Source organism: Trichechus manatus, unplaced genomic scaffold (genome assembly GCF_000243295.1).
Source record: "Trichechus manatus latirostris isolate Lorelei unplaced genomic scaffold, TriManLat1.0 scaffold00015, whole genome shotgun sequence".
NCBI lineage: Eukaryota > Metazoa > Chordata > Mammalia > Sirenia > Trichechidae > Trichechus > Trichechus manatus.
Window position 1 is genome coordinate 25,085,284 of NW_004443951.1, and position 15,775 is coordinate 25,101,058.

Sequence of the window (15,775 nt, forward strand, 5' to 3'; positions counted from 1 at the left end):
CAGTATGTGCGTGGCTCTGAGCTCATTCAGACATGGAAAAATGGGGGGGAAAGAAAAACTCAAGCGAGGTATTCTGATCCCAATTCTGTGGCCTCAGGACTAGCAGGGGGCGCAGCCACCTACTCCTACCAGCTACCTCCTTCCAGATGAGGATAAGGCCAAGACTGAAGTGGCAACTGCAGAGGTGAATCCATTTGGGAAAAGGCATGAGAACTGGGTGACTTGGAGGGCAGGGATCAATACCAGGCTTGCATAAATATCGAAGGTCGTGGAGGTTAAGGCTGCAGGCTTCCTCTCTATTAGGTTGTGTCTGCCAAGTCCTCTCGTCCTTGGAGCTGCTCAGGTCCCTGAGAGATTGTGTTCCTGGGCTGGGTCAGCAGTGCCAGTGACGTGTCAGACCAGCTCTTTCTGTGGGTCTGTGAGGAAAAATAAGGCACACTGAGGGGGCATCCCAACTTGGCTCTGGCTCAAGGCACATCCTCACCCAGCCTTTTCCTACCCCCTCAGTTTAACTGAGCATGACGACCATGCCAGCAGCATTGGCCTGGACACTTGACACTTTACTCTAAAGCACTATGATGTAGATATCATGGCCCCACACTTCACAATGAGGAACATGAGGCTAGGACAGGCCAATGAAGTGGCAACGTTGGAATTCAAACTGAGTAGGTCTGACTCGAAAGCGCCCACGTATCATGCTCCTTCACTGTCGCTTGTCAAGAGTGACAGTTCACCCTTCCCAGGCATCCTAAAGCCAGAAAAAAGTCTTCAAGATCCAAGCAAATCCCTAAACGGTGGGCCTTCAGATACCTATTTCCCATCCACAGTGAGGGGACCCACACTCCACCACTGCCCACTGTACCTGAGCCCGGCAGGCCCTGCCTCTGTTCCTCTGGGCCCACCAGCTGCACAACGCCTCCATTCTCCGCCAGTTCCCCTTTAGTCCTGTTCTCAGCATGAAGGAGCCCATTGGTGGGAGGAGCAGTAAGGGGCTCAGCCCGAGGAAAGCTAGGAGAGGCAGGTGGGGGAACTCCCACATAGGGCTTGCGGGCCACAGGTGGGGGAGCCTTAGGTGGCTTCTTTGGGGCCTGGGACGGCCGTTGCTCAGAGATGCTCCGAAGTTCGGCCACCAGATTCCGCTGGAGGTCAGCCTGGGACTCAGGTGACACAGGCCTCTCTAGCTGCAGCTTCTTAGTGCCCTTGGAGAAGATGAAGCTGGCTGTAGAGGCAGGGGACTGGGGAGGCTGTGGCTCAGCTTCAGGTGGTCCATTGGGCTGGGCACCTACGAGGCCCTCACTGGTAGCCAGACTGGAGGCCTTGAGCTGGATGGCAGCATGGAGCCCTGAGGGAGCAGGGGCTGGGCTGGCCCGCCCAGACAGGGCCCTTCGTAGTGGTTTCTGGGGGGCCGGTGGCCCCAACGCTGGGGTTGAAACCCCTGTGGGCGTGCCCACAGAGCGCAGCCGCACCATCTGCAGGAGCGAGGGCGTGACCAGGGGTGCACCGGAGTCCTCCCTGGAGGCCCCACTGCTCTTGCTGCAGCCCACTGGTTCCTTCTGAGGAAACTTGGCCAGAGGCCCTGGGGCAGAACTAGCAGAAGGTGGGGCTGGGGGAGCTGGAGGCTCTGGGGCACCATGAGGCTGGCTGTGGGAAGAGACAGTGGCTGCGGGGGGCAAGGTGGCCAAGGGACTGGCAGGCTCCGGGAGTTCTGAAGGGCCTGCAGGCTCAGAACCCGTCAGAGAGAAAAAAGCCTCCTCAGGTGGGGGGAAGTCAGCCATGGACAGGTCCTGCTCCACAGGCGCGGGTGGTGGGGGTGGGGGCCAGCTGGGATCTTGGAGGGGCTCCTCAGCAGTCTCTGGGGCAGACGGGGCCTCCTCAACCACCTCTGGCTTCTTAGTGGGAGGTGGGGGTGGATGGTAAGATGGGGGTGGGGATGGTGGGGGTGACTGGTCTTTGGAGACCACAGGAGACTCCTGTGGTGGGGTCGGAGATGTCTGGGGAATGGGAGGGGACTCAGGACTGGCATCAGTGGTAGAGACAGGCCCAGGAGCCAGAGCAGGGGCAGCCTGGTTGGGGGTCTTGGGCTTAAAGGGGGGTGGGGAGAAGGGGGCAGGCACCTTGGGGTGAGGAGGTATGATGAACCTGTCACCCAGGGTGGTCGACATGTGTGAACCAGATCGGTCTGAGGGGGCTGGGTCGGAGGAGGAGGAACACAGAGAAGTGAGGGAGGAGGAGACGGAGACCCCAGGAGATCGCAGGGAAGTGACCCGCTCTGGCTTAGGGGGCTGGGCCTTGCCGGGGGATGCCGGGGCACCTGTCAGACCCTTGGGAGGAAGGGTAGGGGTACCACTTTGGCTCGAATATCCACTAGAGGGTGAGAGTGTCCGTTCTGGGGAGCGTGGGGGACGCCGGGAGCCAGCTGGAGATAAGCCAGGCACCCAGCTGCATGCTGAATTGGATGGACAGGGTGCTGCCCTCACCCCTTCTGACCCACCAGTGGTGGGAGGCCGAGGCAGCTGTGGCTGCTGCTTCCGCTCAGCCTTGGGCGGCAACCCCAAGGGCCCATCAGGGGCCACTGAGCCCCGCTGATGGAGCGAGTAGGTCCGGCGGGGGGGCGGTGGGGGCCGCTTCAGCTTACGCAAGGACACGCTCCGGCCAGACAACTGCCCACTGCTCCGAATGCTGCCTGTGTCTGAGGCCTCAGCAGTGCTGCCCCCACTGGGAGAGCCCCTCCCACTGCCCCCCTGGGGAGGGGCTGCCACACTAGCGCCAGCCACAGAGCCCTCTGGCCGGCCCTCAGAGCCACCCTTAGAGGACAGGGTGGAGCCGTCAGACACAATGGTCTCAGACGATTGAGAGTGGCTCCAGGTGTCGCTGGAGGAGGAAGGGTGGCGGCTGCGGGGCCTTGGACTTGAGGCTGAGAAGAAACAGCCCAGCGAGCGGATGGAGGCCGGGCTGGCCGAGAGCAGGCTGCAGCGGCTCAGTGTGCGCAGGCTGCAGCGGCCCAGGGCCACCACATCCACTGTGGGTGGCAGCACTGCATGTGGGATCAGCTTTGATAGGTAGGTGGCCTGGGGCGAGATGGACATGGCTGGGCTTAGGGATTCTGGAGGCCCCACCCCTCCCGTCAGCCCGGGCACTGCCAGGGACATGGGCCGGGTCAGTGGTGGGGGCCGGGCCCCTGTGGACCGGCCAATAAGGGTATCATCCCGGTAGATGCGGTCGATGTGGTGCTGCAGCATGGCCTCAGCCTCGGCACTGGCTTCTGCCTCCACCTCCAGTGCCTGCAGAGACACCCGGACCCCTGTCCCTGAGGCCAGGCCTGCTGGGTGGCCATCCACTGTGGGAATGCGTACAGCATCCCGGGGACCAGAAGGCCGAGGAGTACCTGGTGCCTCATGCTTATTCCGCAGGCCTAGGACAGACAGGATGGAGGCAGGAGTCAGCAGAGCCGGGCTGGTCGGGTTCCCACCCACCACTGCCCCCAACCAGGCTCACCAAGTTCCTTCTGCACATGCTGCGGCAATCCCAGCACTGTGCTTCGCCGCTCTCGCTGCCGCCGCCCTGACTTTCCGGATGATTTGGGAAATGAGTCATGGGGTCGGAAGGTGGAGCCTGGAGACCAGACCAGGGGAGAAAAGCCGTTAGAGGAGGTCGCAGGGCACGTTCTGCAGACCGCTACTTTTGTAGAATATTAATAAGAGCTCTGCAAAAACAAGATTTCCCAGAGTCAAGTAGGCATGGGCAAAGCTAGGTTAAACAAAGCTAGAGGCTTCTTTTCTGGAAGCCTTTACCAGGTCAATAATGATTATTTCCATTTAGTGAGCGCTTACTATGGTGTTTGGAGCCCTGGTGGCGCAGTGGTTAAGCACTTGGCTGCTAACCGAAAGGTTAGTGGTTCAAATCCACCAACTGCTCTGCCAGAGAAAGATGTGGCAGTCTGCTTCCGTAAAGATTTACCGCCTTGGAAACTGTATGGGGCAGTTCTGCTCTGTTCTTTAGGGTTGCTATGAGTCAGAACTGACTCAATGGCAATGCGTTTGGTTTTTACTACGTTGTTATTCAGCATGCTAAGCACTTGGCGTTCATTCCAATGAGGTAAGTACTGCTCTTATTAACCCCATTTTTATAGAACATCAAACTAAAGCTCAGAGAGATTAATGATTTGCCCAAGGTCACACAGCTGGTAGTAGCAACACCAGGCCTCGAACTCAGGTGTCCCAACTTCAGAGCACACATTCTTGACTATCCTGCTTTGCAGTCAATATGCATCATGAATCTCCAAGAGGACACAGAGTACTGTGTTTCCTGAATTCATTGACTCACAGAGCCTTGGGAAACTGCAGGTGCGGGGGCCCCCCACTCCTCCCCTGCTCGAGAATCCCGGTAGGCAGGCGAGCAGACACCTTTGCGCTGGATCATCTCTGAGCGGATGGAGAGTGCATCCTCTGCTGTGGAGCTCTCAGACGTGTAGGATGTGGTCTGGCTGCAGAAGGAGACACTGTCTTCATCTGGTGCCGTCCGGGAGGACTTTTGGGGAAAGAAGAGGGTCAGGCCTTGGCCTCAAACCCAGGGCCATCCCAGAGGCCTGGGTGAGGCTGACCATTGACTTTTACTTCACAGGTCCTTTCCCCCATCCCCCAGCACCACCTACTACTGAGGAGCATCAGCTGGAGCAGCTCCGTCTGGACTAGCCTGTATGGGTCATCTAGCCTAGCCCCTTCAGGATACAGGAAGGAAACTAGACCCAGAGGGGTCCAAGGCATACTTGCCAGAGGCCAATCAGGGAGGGAAGAGCAGAGTCAGGACTGAGCTGGGGGGCGGTGCTCACCTGGATGCTCTGGGTGTCTCCATGGTCCCAGCTGCCCTTGTTCAGCTTCTGTTTTTCTGGAAGACACCAGAAGAGTGCACTGGGCTAAGCCCCTGCCCCAGAGAGCGGAGAGGGTAGCACTGGTGGAGGCGGGGGGTGGGGGATTACCTTGGTGCTGTAGGGAACGGAGCCCCTCCTGGGCCTGCGTGTGCAGCTCCTCCAAGTGAGGCGGTCGCCCACTGGGGAAGAAGACATTGTCCTGCTGCTCATTCACGACAGGCCCTGCACTTAGACGTTTGTCACTCTCAGCCGTGGCAGAGCCTAGTGGGATAGAGGAAGAAGGGAAGTGAGGCCCAAAGGCACAGGCTCCTCAACAAGGGCACCCATAAACCCCAGACTACACACGGACCCTGAACATATAGCCCCCAACCTGTACACACAACCCACAGTTCTGGGACATATACTCAGTACATACAGCCCCCATGTACATATACAAACTATGCCCAAGTGTGCATGTATCTGAGTACCCACATCACCCAAGAGGCCCCATAAAAGGCACCACATATGAGCACACAAGACCCATCATACAAGCACAACACCCACAGGCTTCAGTCTACATCCAAACAGTACCCCAGTATAAACACATCTGTGTACTCAGACCACACGAGGGCCCCACATAGGACACACCCAGCCCCTGCGTATATACACAACCCCCACAGTCCCCATTCTGTACATACACAAACAGTACCCAAGTATATACACAACTGTGTACCCACACCTCACTCAGGGCTCCATGCAAGACCCTCCTAACAAACATACTGCTGCTCATATCAAATAACATTTCTCCTGTTTCTAGACCCTAAGCCCCACTTTACAGGAAACAAACCATCTTTTCTGCACAACCCTTTGACCCAGTCTAGGAAGAGGACACCATGGAAGGGGCAGAGGCTAGCAGGGATTATAACCAGATTCCCAGAAAATCCTAGGGGGAGGGACAGACCAGGGATATGGCCTCTTGGGTCCTCTACTCACCCATGTGGCTGCCCGTTAGTGGAAGGATAGATAGGGGAAGGGGGAAGAAGGACCTGGTCCCCCCACCTCAGCCAAGGCAGCTCCAGCCTCTCTTGGGGGAGCAGTGCTAGGTATCCCCCTCTACTGAAGGCCCCAGCCTTGGCCCCTGGTGCAGAGGAGTCAGGGATCCATTACAAAGGATCCAGTTACAGGTCCCGCCCATGGGGGGACTGGTCATCTAATCCTGGAGGGGGGCGCTGTGTCAGCAGTTAGCAACCCCAGCCCCCCTTTAAATGGAACCCACAACATAAGCAAAAGCTCAGGGATGGTCATGTGACCTTGGCAGCACCTTGTAGAGGGGCAGAAACAAAACAAACCCTTTAAAGGGCCACGCCCCAGGAACAGGGTCTTCAGTAGGACACCTGCCCTTACCTCCTTCCTCAGCCCATTCGTCAAAAGCCAGAGCTCCTGCCCCAGAGAAACTGCAATAATCCTACAAAGTCAAAGAAAAGGGGTCCCCCAGTGGATGTTCTCGCCAAACCCCCTGATTTTACAAGTGGGGACAGGCTCAGAAAGGGAAAAAGCCTTGCTTAATGTCACCGGGCAAACTGGAGTCAGGGAGAACCAGGTCTGAACGCAGGGTCTCCAGAGGTGACTCCCCTATCATGCTGACTGGGGACCCCCTCTGCCTCCCAAAACCCAACAAGCTCTGGCCCCGACATCTTAGTCCAGGCCTGAAGGCCCAGTTTCTAGGAGAAAGAAGTGGGCAGAGGCCCCGTTCTCCAAAACTTCTCTACCCTCATGCCTCTAAACACATGATTTCACTGATGAAGCTCCTCAACTTTCCTCCCCACTCCCCACATCCCATCCTGCCCCACAAACTGGGATGGCCAGGGAAGGGGGCCGCCTACCTCTCTGGCCTGGGGTATTGGGCTGTACCCAGTCAAGTGTGGGTACCACTGGGGGAACGCTGTCTCGACCAAGGCTGCAGGCTTCAAGGTCAGTGATACCTGGGCCCATCCTCCCAAGCACACGCAGGGCCCATCCTCCCAAGCACACGCAGGGCCCAGACAAAGGCAGCAACAAAGCAGCTGGACAAAGGCAAAGCGGCCAGCGGCCTCATTATTAACCCTATCCCCCACCCTATTACCCTTTCCTGGCCTTGATCCCCTATTCTACATAAGAGTCTGGTAAATAAGGGTATCAGGGACCCCCGCCTCGCCACACCCACTCACCCTTCTTAAAAAGCCCAAGAAGCGCCGGGAGGTGGCGGCCCAGGAACACCACCATGACTGCGGGCGCCACCTGGGACTGTTCCCTGTCTAACCTCTGGAACGCCGGGCGGCGCCTTCACCACAACCCAGCACTAAGAGGCTGCAAGCCGGCTCGCCCGGCCGCAGAGCGCCGGCTCCAGACAGAGGAGGGGGAGGGGCTGCTCTCCAGGTCCTCCTCCTACCTTTGCCACTGATCCCGCCTACCCACCGACCCCGCCCCTCAAGGGGAGGGGAGGGACATGAACCGCCCCAGACTCTGAGACAGAAACTGAGGCCGGGAGTCTGTGCGTGCCCTGCTCTGGAGAGAGAATAAGACCACCAGGTAAAAAGATTCTCAAATCCAGTGGCGGACCACTAACCCTGTCCCCAAGTCCTTGTCTAAATATTCAGGAGCCAGAGCTAGGGCAGGGGTCCCAGCTGACAGATGGTGGGTGGAGGGGCCACCAGACTAGGCTTGGCATGGTGCCCCCACCAGGCCCTCCTGGCTGGTGAGTATTCCCCTGGGGAAGAAGCTCAAAGCATGGAGCAGCCAGACAGGAGCCCAGGGCTGCCTGTGGGGATGGCAAGGCCATAAAGCTGAGGTCCCTGGAGGGATAGGGTCTGGCCCAGGACACAGTAAGTAATCTAGGGAGATGCCCAGAACAAAATCACAGTGGCTGGTGTGTTCGGCCCCACACTTTCCGAAGGACTTTCTTCCCACTTTGGCAATGTGACATTAGAGGCCCAGAGAAGCACAGTGAACTCTCCAAAATCACACAGCAGAGGTAGGACTTCAACACAGAACTTCTAGTCCCCTAGTTCAGAGTTTTTCCCATTGGCCCCATTCTGTGACTCGGTGACTCTGTGCTGGATCACCAGCCAGGGAGAACAGAATAAATCAAAAAACAACTCAAAGTGAGGGCAGAAGGCAGGGAAAGGGGAAGCACTGGGAGAGAAGTCAGATCCAGGGTCAAATCCAGCTCCAGCAAACACAAATCATGACCTCAGGTGGAAAAGAAGGCCAATAACTCTTCTTTATAACATTGTTGTAACCACTCAATCAGCAAATATTTATTAAGCTAGTATCAGGGGTTACAGCTAAGGAGAACCTTGTCTTGTTCACCAGCTCATCCCCAGCACCTAAATCAGTGCCTGGTACACGCTATGAGCTTAATAACTATTTGATGAATACACGAATGAAGTAAACTAACAGTAAAATTTCAGATAGTGAAGACTGAAAAAACACGGAGCTGGAACAGGAAGGGGGTACCTTTAGATAGACAGTCAAGGAAAGCCTCTAAGGAAAGGACATTTGAACTGAGATCTGAGCAGCCATGAGAAGGGCTGGGGGCAGAGCCTTCCAGGCAGAGGGAAACTGTGCACAGGCTGGAGGCAGGAGTGGTGGGTTTCCAGGGACAGAGAGGAGGCCAGTATGACTGGAGTATTGCGAGCCAGTCAGAGGATGACAGGAGATGAGGCCAGAGGAGGGCAGGGGCCAGGTCAGGCAGGGCCCCACAGACCTTGGAAGAGTCTGGATTTTATTCAAAGAACCCCAGGAGGTCAGTCACTCAGGGTTTAAGCTGAATAGTGACATCATTAAAAAGATCCCTCTGGCAACTCTGAACAGAGTAGCTGAGACTGTAGAAGAGACAGTAAACTATAAAGTGCTGCACTCCAAACTTGACTAAGACTACCCTTCCCTCACAGCACTCTTCCCTGAGTCCCTAGGATTACAGTGGCCCCCATGCTGAAAGACAAGACCCCTCTGCAGCTCCTTCCCATCTTAGGGACCACTCCATGCTCATGCACACAGCTCAGAACAAAGATTTGTGGAGCTAGGTAGTGTACGTCCACAGTCACACTGGCATCTAAACAACAATCTTAAGAACTAGGCAGTTTTATCCCCATTTTACAGATGATGAAATGGAGGCCAGAGAGGCCAAACATTATAAAGCTGGTAAGCGGTAGGGCAGCATTTACACTCCGGACCTGAGTCTAAAAGTCACGCATTGTCCACTGTGCGAAGTACAAACCTAATCTCTCTTCTGAAGAAGGGCCAAGGGCCCCACCATCCCTTCAAATTGGAGGTTCTTTGACCACATCCTCCCGTTACCCCTCTTAGGACAGACACACCCCCCTTATCAGTCCCACACAAACAGAAAACAGCAGCAGACTGACACTTCCAGGGTGATTAATTCATGCCAGGCACTGTGCCAGGTACTGGTGGAGGGCAAAGCACACAGTCTCTGCCCTCATGGATTCTACAAGCGCCCTTCAAGGCAAGGAGTCGAAGGTACTCTCCTAGTCATTGACCACAGACCTGTGAGGCTCAGAGAGTTAGATGACTTCCCAAGCACTGGCAGGCTCCAAAGTTGGAGTCTTTAGCCACGCAGGGCAGTCACCCTCAGCTTCCCCCATAAGCCACGGAAACTAAGGGCTGAGCTCCTGCTAAGTCACGGTGGGGAACGTCAGTTCATCAAGGTCCCAGGCCCACAGCTGGTGGTCAGGGCCACAGCTGCAAACTCACCATCTCAATCCAAGGCTCTTGTACTTGATAACATCTGGTTGCCCTGGCAACACCCCTCCCCCCAACTACCCACAGCCTAGCTGAAGGAGGATGTCCCTCTGAGCCACCTCATGCACAGGTCTACACGCCTGAGGCTTGCTTGGGGAGGGGCTCAGCAACCTCGGAGTCTCAGGTGGGTGGGGATGGGCATCTCAGAGAAAAGAAACTGAAGCCAGAGTGGCAGGACCTTGCTCAACGCCACGCTTAGAGCCCGTGTGCACAGTTCAGGGGTACAGCCCAGGGCTGAGGCGATGAGGGAAGCTCACCATGAAGCCTCAGTCTCTCCTCAGCCCCCACCTGCCTGAGGGAGGAGGCTTCCCAGATCTGAGAAGACACCCTGCTCCAGGCCATGCCCCACAACAGCAGGACACATCAGGAAGCACCCAAGCAAGTTCCTGAGCTCAGGTACAGTCCAATGGGGCAGGCGCAGGGCATGTACCTACAGAATGCCCCACTAGGGCTACCTCTACCGGTGTGCACTCTCAGAAGCATGCCCACAAAGCACTCAGGACACCCTAGTCCATGCCCTCCTCACCCATGAGCACGACTGCAAAGACCCACACAGGGCCCTGCCAGGTGGCAGTGTGTGCATGAAAGCAGTGTGTGCATGAAAGCAGGTGTGTGTATCCACCACTGTGGGGCTTTCCTGAGCCTGGGGACAGGGAGCGGGGGAGGGAGCCCGTACCCCTCAAGGCCCCCCCCCCACACACACACGTGTGTGTGTACATGCGTAAGCAGTCTGGGCACCATTCTCCACGAGGTGAGGCCCCAACCTGCCCCATTCCAGACCAAGGGGGGGGCGGGAGCGGCGCGCCCACAGCCAGGCAGGCCTGACTCAGGGGAGAGGAATGATGGGGGAGGGCACAGCTGTCCAGGTGGCCTCGCTCAGGAGCTGGAACCCTCTGGGCCGACCCCGCCCCCACCCCCTGCTCCTGTCTTGACTGCCTCTGGCCAGCCAAGGAGCCAGGACACAGAGTTCAGGGACCCCTAGTTTCAACCCCTCACCATACAGGTGGACAACTGAATGTCCAGACAGGGCTGGAGAACTTATCAGAGTGTCTGTAGATTTTATTCTCAGGACCAAGAGGAGATGAGCATAACAAAAGCTTTTAGGAGAGGTGCTTTCCAGTTCTTGGAACACTTTCTCTTCTACTGTCTGAAGAACACCTAACAGGTATTCCTAACAGGAAACCTAAAGGTACATGTGAAATCCCCTTTTCACCAAAGAGCACAAACAGGCTCAAGGGAAAGTGACTTGCTCAAGGTCACCCAGCCAGGAAGTAGCATGTCCACATTTGAGCCTGGGTCTCACTCCAAATGGCCTTCTCGGTCCTGAGTCTGGGGAAGTAAATAGGAAACGGGGCCACAGCCTCAGTCCCTGACCAAAAAGCGCTGCACAACACAACAGGAATCCCCTTCCTTTCTTCCTCTGTGTGGAGCCCCACCCCAGCGGGGGCAGAGCAGACAGGCAGACAGGCCGGTTCTAAGGTAAATACTGGGGGGAGGGCAGGGAGTGCCCATCCAGGTAGGGAAGGATCCCATCCCGCAGGGTGCCCCAGGGGAACAGGAAGTGGCAAAGGGAGGAATTACTACAATAGTATTAATAAATGTTCTAATGAGTTTCCGGGGCAGAAATTTGCTCCTGACAATGACATAATAATCCCTTTCGGCCAGGGTGCAATTCTGACTTTCCAAAACCCTTTCCTTTGTTCCTTCAAGGCATGACTATTCCCATCTTATGGATGCCAGGGAGGCAGCCACCATGAAGCCAGGAGAGGAGAGGGCTAGAAGTCAGGAGGTCTGGATTCCAGGCCTTGGACAAATGAATCAGTCTCTCTGGACCTCAGTCAAGGAGCCTTGGCAGTGAAGCAGTTAAGTGCTCAGTGGCTAACCCAAAGGTCGGTGGTTCAAACCCACCAGCTGCTCCTTGGGAGAACGATATGGCAGTCAGCTTCTGTAAAGATTACAGTCTTGGAAACCCTATTGGGCAGTTCTACTCTGTCCTATAGGGTCACTATGAATCGGAATCAACTCAACAGCAACGGGTTTATGGGCCTCAGTCTCCTCACCGTAGTGGGCTGAATACCCACCTCACAGAGTGCCTGCCAGTACCAACTCATGGTGACCCCATGTGTATCAAAGAAGAACTATACTCATATGGTTTTCAGTGGCTGATTTTGGGGGAGTAGACTGCCAGGCCTTTCTTCCAAGGCACCTCTGGGTGGACCTGACCTCCAGTGTTTTGGTTAGCAGCCAAGTGCATTAACCATCTGCACCACCCAGAGTGCCCAAAGTGCCTAGGAAAGTTAAAGGAAGCCATGCAACCAAGTGTAAACACAAAGGTACAGTCCACCTGCTATAATCACAGGGAGCCTCCATTCCCAGGGTGTGAGGTAGATAAAGGGTCCTCTCAGATCCTTCTGCTTTTCCACTTGCAACATAATAATAAAATAGGATTTACTGAGCACCGGTTGAGACATAGGCGGTGTCACTAAACCCCCTCACCATACAGAGGCGCTCCCTAAGGGGCAGTGACTGACTTGCCCAAGGTCACACAGCTGGTAATGGCAGAGTCAGGGTGTGAGCCCAGTTCTGACTGGCTGCAAAACTGTGTTCTTCCCAAGCCACCAGCACCCTCCTCTCCCGCCCATTTCCGGTGCTCTCTTCCAATCTCAAGTGGAGTTAAGGACCATTAAGATAAGGTCTGATAAGGGACACTTAACATCAGCTCCCTATCTCTCAGTGACTCCCCAGCCCCAACATACACACACACACACATATCTGACAGCCCTAACCTCCCTTTCAGGGAGCAAAGGGAACTCCTGGCCCAAACCAAGTATCCTTATGTGGGTGAAGCAGAGGGAGTACTATCCTGGAAGTCAATCCTAGGTTTGAGTTCTAGTTACACTGCCATTTTCTGGGCCTCAGTTTCTTCATCTGTGAGGTGGGAGGGTTGGAGACATGGTTTCTAGGGAGCCCTCACCACTATGACTCTGCCCCTGGAAGAAGGCAGTGGTTCCCCACTTTGGGTTAGGGCCTGGGACCCCAAGGTTCAGCTTATCTCAGATCCCTCAGACCAGAGAAGGCTGGGCCAGCTCCTTATCTGGAAGCCCAAGACTCCTAAAAGCAAGTCTGGACAAGGAGCTGATCACAAATCTCCACCTAGGAAAGGGGCAGAGACATAAGAGAAGCTGGGGATGACGGGACTTCTCTCAGCTCTGGGACCTACCAAAGAACCCAAGCCTTCCAGGTCCAGAGACAGGGGAAGAGATGACTAAGTCCATCAACAATTTAGACCCTTCCCCTCCCTGAGCCTCATTCTCCCCATCTGCAAGATGGGAACAACAAACCTAGGAGGTGTATAAAGCTGGTAGCATGTTGTGTGGGAACAGGAGGCGGGGGGTGGTGGTGAGCGGTGCTCCTGGGCTCCCAGTGCATACTCTACCATTCCCCCAACCTGCCCAGGGCCAAGCGCCCAGCTGGCCTAGGGAGAGGAGTGTTGGGTCAGATTCCCAAGAACCAAGGCCAAATAATCCAAGCAAGTTACAGGGTCTTCCCAGCAATGATGTAGCCTCCCTTCACCCACCCTCACCCTTCTCTACCCTCCAAGGGCATTTGATCCAACTAACCAACCCTTCTTTGAACCCTAGTTTCCCGCTCCTGCTTCCCACCTGCTCCCTCTCTGAGCCCTAGGGAGCTTCAAAGCTTAGTCCTCAACTCCTGTCCCTCCCCCACAGTGTTTACTCCACTTGTGCTCCCTAACATAGTCTAAATCCCCTAAGGACTCAGGCTTTCTTTGTCCAGAGGGACTGCAGGCCCCTCAGTCATAAGATGAAACCCATCCACCCCTAAACTGGTTAAAGGGCACAAACTTTGGAATCTGATGGGCTTGGGCTTGAAGTTCAAGGCTGCCACCTTTGTAGTGTGACAAGTCACTTCACTTCTCTGAGTTCCAGCTTCCTCATCTGTAAAATGGGGGAGAATAACAGCTTCTAGTTTGTCAGGCTGTTGGAGGACAAATGAATGAACTGATGTAAAGAGCTGAGCATAGGGCCCAGCTAATAAATGGAAAGTACCTTATTATTATCATTATTATCTCTGCTACCCTCCCCAAGCCAAAAAGCCTCAAGCACAGACCTCTCTCATCCTTATCCCCAAATCAGATCAATCCGAGGTCCTATCAATTCTGCCATCTCCTCTGTAGTCTCTCTTCAGCTGCCACTCCTCTCCACTCCCACAACCCCACCCTGGCCCCAGCCTTCACCTCATCACCTCTCCCCTGGATTACTGCAACAGCCTCTGGACTGCTCTCTGAGCCTCTACTCTCACCACTCCATCCCATGTCCTGCCTGCACCTGCCCCCACCCAGGAGCCATCTTCCTAACATACCGCTTTCACAGGCCCCTCCCTTGCTCAAACACCTTCACTGGCTCCCTATGGCCTGCAGACTCAAGCCTGCCCTGCCTGACTTACATTCTCTCCCTCTCCCTCGTCCTCTCAGACTAATCAACTGGGTAATACTCAAGCTCCAATGGCCACACTGGGCCTGTGACAGCACAGACTGAGCCTGGAGAGGGCTTAGAACTCTCAGCCCAAATTATAACCAAAGGGATTAAAGTATGCATTCATGATGGAACCTCTTTTCCTCCCAGGCATAAGAAAGGAATCTCCACTACTTTTCTCTCCAGCCTCCAAGTCTTTGCTCATGACCATACTTCACAGCTAAAACACATTCCCAGCTATGTTCTTTCATTTAATCAACCAACAATTCAGCACTAACACCAATCCTGCAGTTACTTCAAAAAACAAATCACGACCACCTCTCCAGCTTTCTAAAGCTGGTCCCAACTCAGAAGCCTTTTAACATAGAGCCTAAAAGATCCCCAGTCCCCACACTTACTTCTGTGTTGCCTTGACATTGCTTTCTGGTTTTTTAAGAACACCTTGAAGCCTGGTTGCCCTCTGAGTTGGCAAGAGGGGCTAGAGGAGCACAAAGGTTGCTAGAAGCCCCAGGCCCAGTACAGAGGACCCTTCCCACCTCCTTAAGGGCCAGCAGACAGGAGGCTGTAAGCACAGCTCTCTTATCCTCTCCCCAGTCACAAATGGTCACAAGTTGGGGCCCACAGTTGGTTCTCAGGAAACCATCAGATCAGAGGAGCCATCAGAGGGCAGATGAAGAGCCCCAGTACCCAACTGTGGATTCTGGAAGGAGACACAGGAGGGTACAACATGTATTTCAGGGGCTGGGGCAGGGAGAGTACCTGAAGGTCCGAGAGTCACTCGTCAACGCTCACCTTATGAGGAATCCTCAGAGACCCTTCTTGAACTGAATTTACCTTTTTCCTGTTGTTTTGATTATCATTCTTAGTCCTCAAACTATCACAGGCAAACGACCTTGGACAAGCCCCCTTTCTCTGGACCTTGGTCTCTTCATCCGTGAAATGGCCACTCAGAACTGTAAGGGTCCAAGTCACCCAAGCCTAGTCCTCCTCATTTCACAGATAGGCCCCAGGTAGCCTCCAAGGAGGTCCAGAGAAGGGAACTGGATCTGCTCAAGGTCACCATGGTCCATGCCAGAGCTACACTGAGGGCCCTGGCCCCTAATTCCCGGACCAGGCTCTTTCCATCACCCCCTGTGTGGAGTGATGACATCATCAGACTGGGTTCTGAATCTCTAGGAATGTGAGCCATCCTGGGAAGACAAGGGTGGATTCTCCACCACAGCAGGGCTCCCCCACACCATCTCCTCTGGGCTTCCCCCATTACCCAAGACCAGAAGGCACCCCTAGGGTACCCTGAGGGGAGCGGATAATGGATAGTGGCAACGCAGATGCATCACCCTCCCCCTCCCCCATCTCTGGATTCACCAGGGGAGGGAACTAGGTACCCTCCAGAGCCCCTCCTCCTCCAGCACCCCTTGGAACTCCCCGGGATACCCTGACCTGCCGCACCCGCTGGGGAAAACCAGGAGTCCCGTCCCCGGGCCCCAGGGCGGAAAGCCTTCCCCCGTTCCTTCCCAATTCGAGGCTGGAATGTGACCCGCGGAGGGATCCCGCAGCACGCTGGAAAGGGCTACGTTCCAGCTCGGTGGCTGCACTGAAAGGGGGAGATGCGGCTGCGACCGCGGGGGCGGGGGGG

At 55.4% G+C, this 15,775-nt stretch overlaps 1 protein-coding gene across 1 annotated transcript in view; it reads right to left on the minus strand.

The window, feature by feature from the left end:
* Window positions 1–15,775, minus strand: part of NHSL3 (NHS like 3) — a 26,871-nt gene continuing 11,096 nt past the window's right edge. Inside the window, exons 2-7 of the mRNA XM_023727028.1 lie at window positions 4,976–5,128; window positions 4,829–4,884; window positions 4,404–4,527; window positions 3,496–3,612; window positions 863–3,412; window positions 1–416 (exon numbers count right to left, since the gene is read on the minus strand). Coding sequence (XP_023582796.1) covers window positions 394–416; window positions 863–3,412; window positions 3,496–3,612; window positions 4,404–4,527; window positions 4,829–4,884; window positions 4,976–5,128 — 3,023 coding nt within the window. The 3' untranslated portion in view covers window positions 1–393. The remainder of the gene's footprint in view (window positions 417–862; window positions 3,413–3,495; window positions 3,613–4,403; window positions 4,528–4,828; window positions 4,885–4,975; window positions 5,129–15,775) is intronic.